Source organism: Lithobates pipiens, unplaced genomic scaffold (genome assembly GCF_037356315.1).
Source record: "Lithobates pipiens isolate NorthernLeopardFrog02 unplaced genomic scaffold, aLitPip1_a1.2 Scaffold_22, whole genome shotgun sequence".
NCBI classification, from domain to species: Eukaryota; Metazoa; Chordata; class Amphibia; order Anura; family Ranidae; genus Lithobates; species Lithobates pipiens.
In genome coordinates, this window is record NW_027507784.1 from 205,450,572 (window position 1) to 205,453,115 (window position 2,544).

The window sequence follows — 2,544 nt, forward strand, 5'->3', positions numbered from 1 at the left end:
AACAATAAAGTCTCATAGACTGTAATAGGACAAGGGGTCATACAATGAGGCATGAAGAGAAGTGGTTTAACCTTAAACTTTGCAGGGGGTTTTCCACTATCAGGCCAATAAGGAATGGATGTGGAACACTTCCACAACCAGTGTTGGCTGCGGGGAGAATGGATACTTTTAAAAGACTCTTGGGTATATATCTTAAAGAACACAATACAGCCTACTGTAACTATTCAAAACTATTTTTTTTTTTTTTTTTTTTTTACTTTATATTGTTTTTTTGTGGAACAACACTCCATTGTTTAGACTCTAAATGTGTTATAACGCTTTATGTTAATCATTCAAAAACCTGTATGGAAACATAATAGGAAAATTATAACGTAAAACACTGAACAAAAATAAAAAAAATTTTTTTGGACTTTCATTCAATATCATAGCTGAGAACTGGGTATTCCAGCTTCGGCAAGTTGACTTTTAGGAAAGCAAGTTTTTCCATTAGATGGGGGGCCAGTTGTGAACGTTGGGGGCACAATATGTTACCAGTAACAGAAAAAACGCGTTCACTTTGAACAGTGGTAGGTGGGCATGAGAGGAGTTCTTGGGCTACTTGAGAGAGAGCTGGCCAAATATCTCTCTTGTCATCCCAGAATTCTAAAGGATTTACAGTGGGGGGCAAAATGGGCTCTGCAAGGTATGTAGTTACCATGTCCTGCACACCAATTTTTTTTAGGGAGGGAAGTCTGATGGGTCCCACTACGCTGTCTATTGCCCGAAACAAAACAGAGGCTGCTTTGGTGGACTGAGTAGTGGTTGCACTATTGCTATGGCTACTGGACAGAGACACAGAGTCATCTTCCTCCAGCTCTGCTTCTTCATCCTCTTCCTCACGTTGAAGCCTTGAGTTTTTTTGATGTTTCTCTCTGACCCTCTCTACCAATTTATCTCGCCAGAAGGTCAGGGAATTGGATCCCAGGGCAAGCTTGCCCTTCATCCGTGGATCACAAAGAGTGGCCAACATTACTTCAGGGCATGAGTCTGTGAGCTCTTTCAGCCGCCTACTTATTTCAACCTTACACCTCCTGAGCAGGGCCATTACTTCTGGTATATGTCCCCCAGGCAACACCTCCTTATATGAAAGAAAGGCATCTATGTTACTAACCAGATATGACATGAGTGGTACTACTTCCGATATGCTGGCACTTTCTTGGCTCATTTGTTCGGTGACAGCCTTGAAAGGCTTGAGTACTGCCACAAGCTGAGCAATCATTGCCCAATCCTCCCTAGCAAGCGGTCTGCTAATTCCAATGTAATGGTCGCTTGACATGGCATGAAGGGCCTTCTGCTGTTCTAGTATGCGTTCCAACATATCCAAAGTTGAATTCCATCTCGTGACAACATCAATTTTGAGGCGGTGCTCATTCAGCCCTTGTTTTTTTTGCTCCTTTCTGAGGATATGGCTATCTTTGACACTACGATGAAAGTGTGCCGCAATCTTGCGACACGAGTCAAGTAGTGCGGCCAGCTTTCCAGATGTGTTGTCCTCAGAAAGGGCATCTTTCACAACAAGATTTAGCAAATGGGCTGAGCAGCGCACACTCACATATTTCCCATCCCGTACAGCTTTGAGCATATTTGACCCCCCATCTGTAACAATAAAGCCCATCTCTGCCCGAGTACCTGCCTGCTCTCCCAACCACTGTGCCACCATCCTCTTCAGAGATTGAAGAATGTTGTGGGAAGTGTGTTGCTCATCCATGACCTCAGCATGGAGAAGGAAGGAACGGTATCCTTGCTTGGCTAAGGTGGTTGAGCCTCTTGCCCCGGAACATAACATGTCTTGCGGCACCTTAGGTTGCCACCAATGTGCTGTCAGGGACAAAAAGGCATGCTGGCCACTTGGAGCACTCCATAAATCTGTGGTGAAGTGCACCGACTGCCCAGGAGCCTTTGCCAGCTCCTCCTTCAACACTCCAACACATGAGCTGTAAAGGGATGGCACTATAGTACAGCTAAATGTTGTACGAGAAGGTACTTTGTAGCCGGGGGCCAGAGTTTCCAAAAGTTGTTTAAAGGGCTCCCCTTCAACCATATTAAAAGGAGCTCCTCCAACTGCTATGAGCTGTGCTATTAATCTTGTAACTTTACGCGACTGCTGGCGGGACATGACTTTTGCATGAAAGGCACCAACTTGTTCAAGGGTCGCCTGTGTGTATGTGGAATGGCGGGTATGTGACATTTGACTCGATGATGCTGTGGAAGAAGTGGCATGATAAATATGTGACTTAGCCTGTGTACTGCTAATAGCAATAGTCAAACCTGAATTAAGGCCGCGTACACACGCGCGGACTGTTCGCCCAACTTTGTCCTCCAACAGTTTCGGCAAACAGTCCGCTCAAACTTAGCATGGACGGACATGGCCACACACGACGGACGAACAGTTTGCTGAAACCGTGCGCGATGACGTGAACGGCACGTACGACGGGACGAAAAATACGACGTCCTATACACTGCAATGCAACCTTCCGACGTGGAAATCCTTTCTGAGCATGCGCG

At 45.6% G+C, this 2,544-nt stretch overlaps 1 protein-coding gene across 1 annotated transcript; it reads right to left on the bottom strand.

The window, feature by feature from the left end:
- Positions 1–412: 412 nt before the first annotated feature.
- Positions 413–2,155, bottom strand: LOC143925708 (zinc finger BED domain-containing protein 4-like). The gene has a single exon (XM_077450167.1). It carries the CDS (start codon positions 2,153–2,155, stop codon positions 413–415), a length of 1,743 nt encoding a protein of 580 aa, XP_077306293.1.
- Between the last annotated feature and the right edge of the window lie 389 nt (positions 2,156–2,544).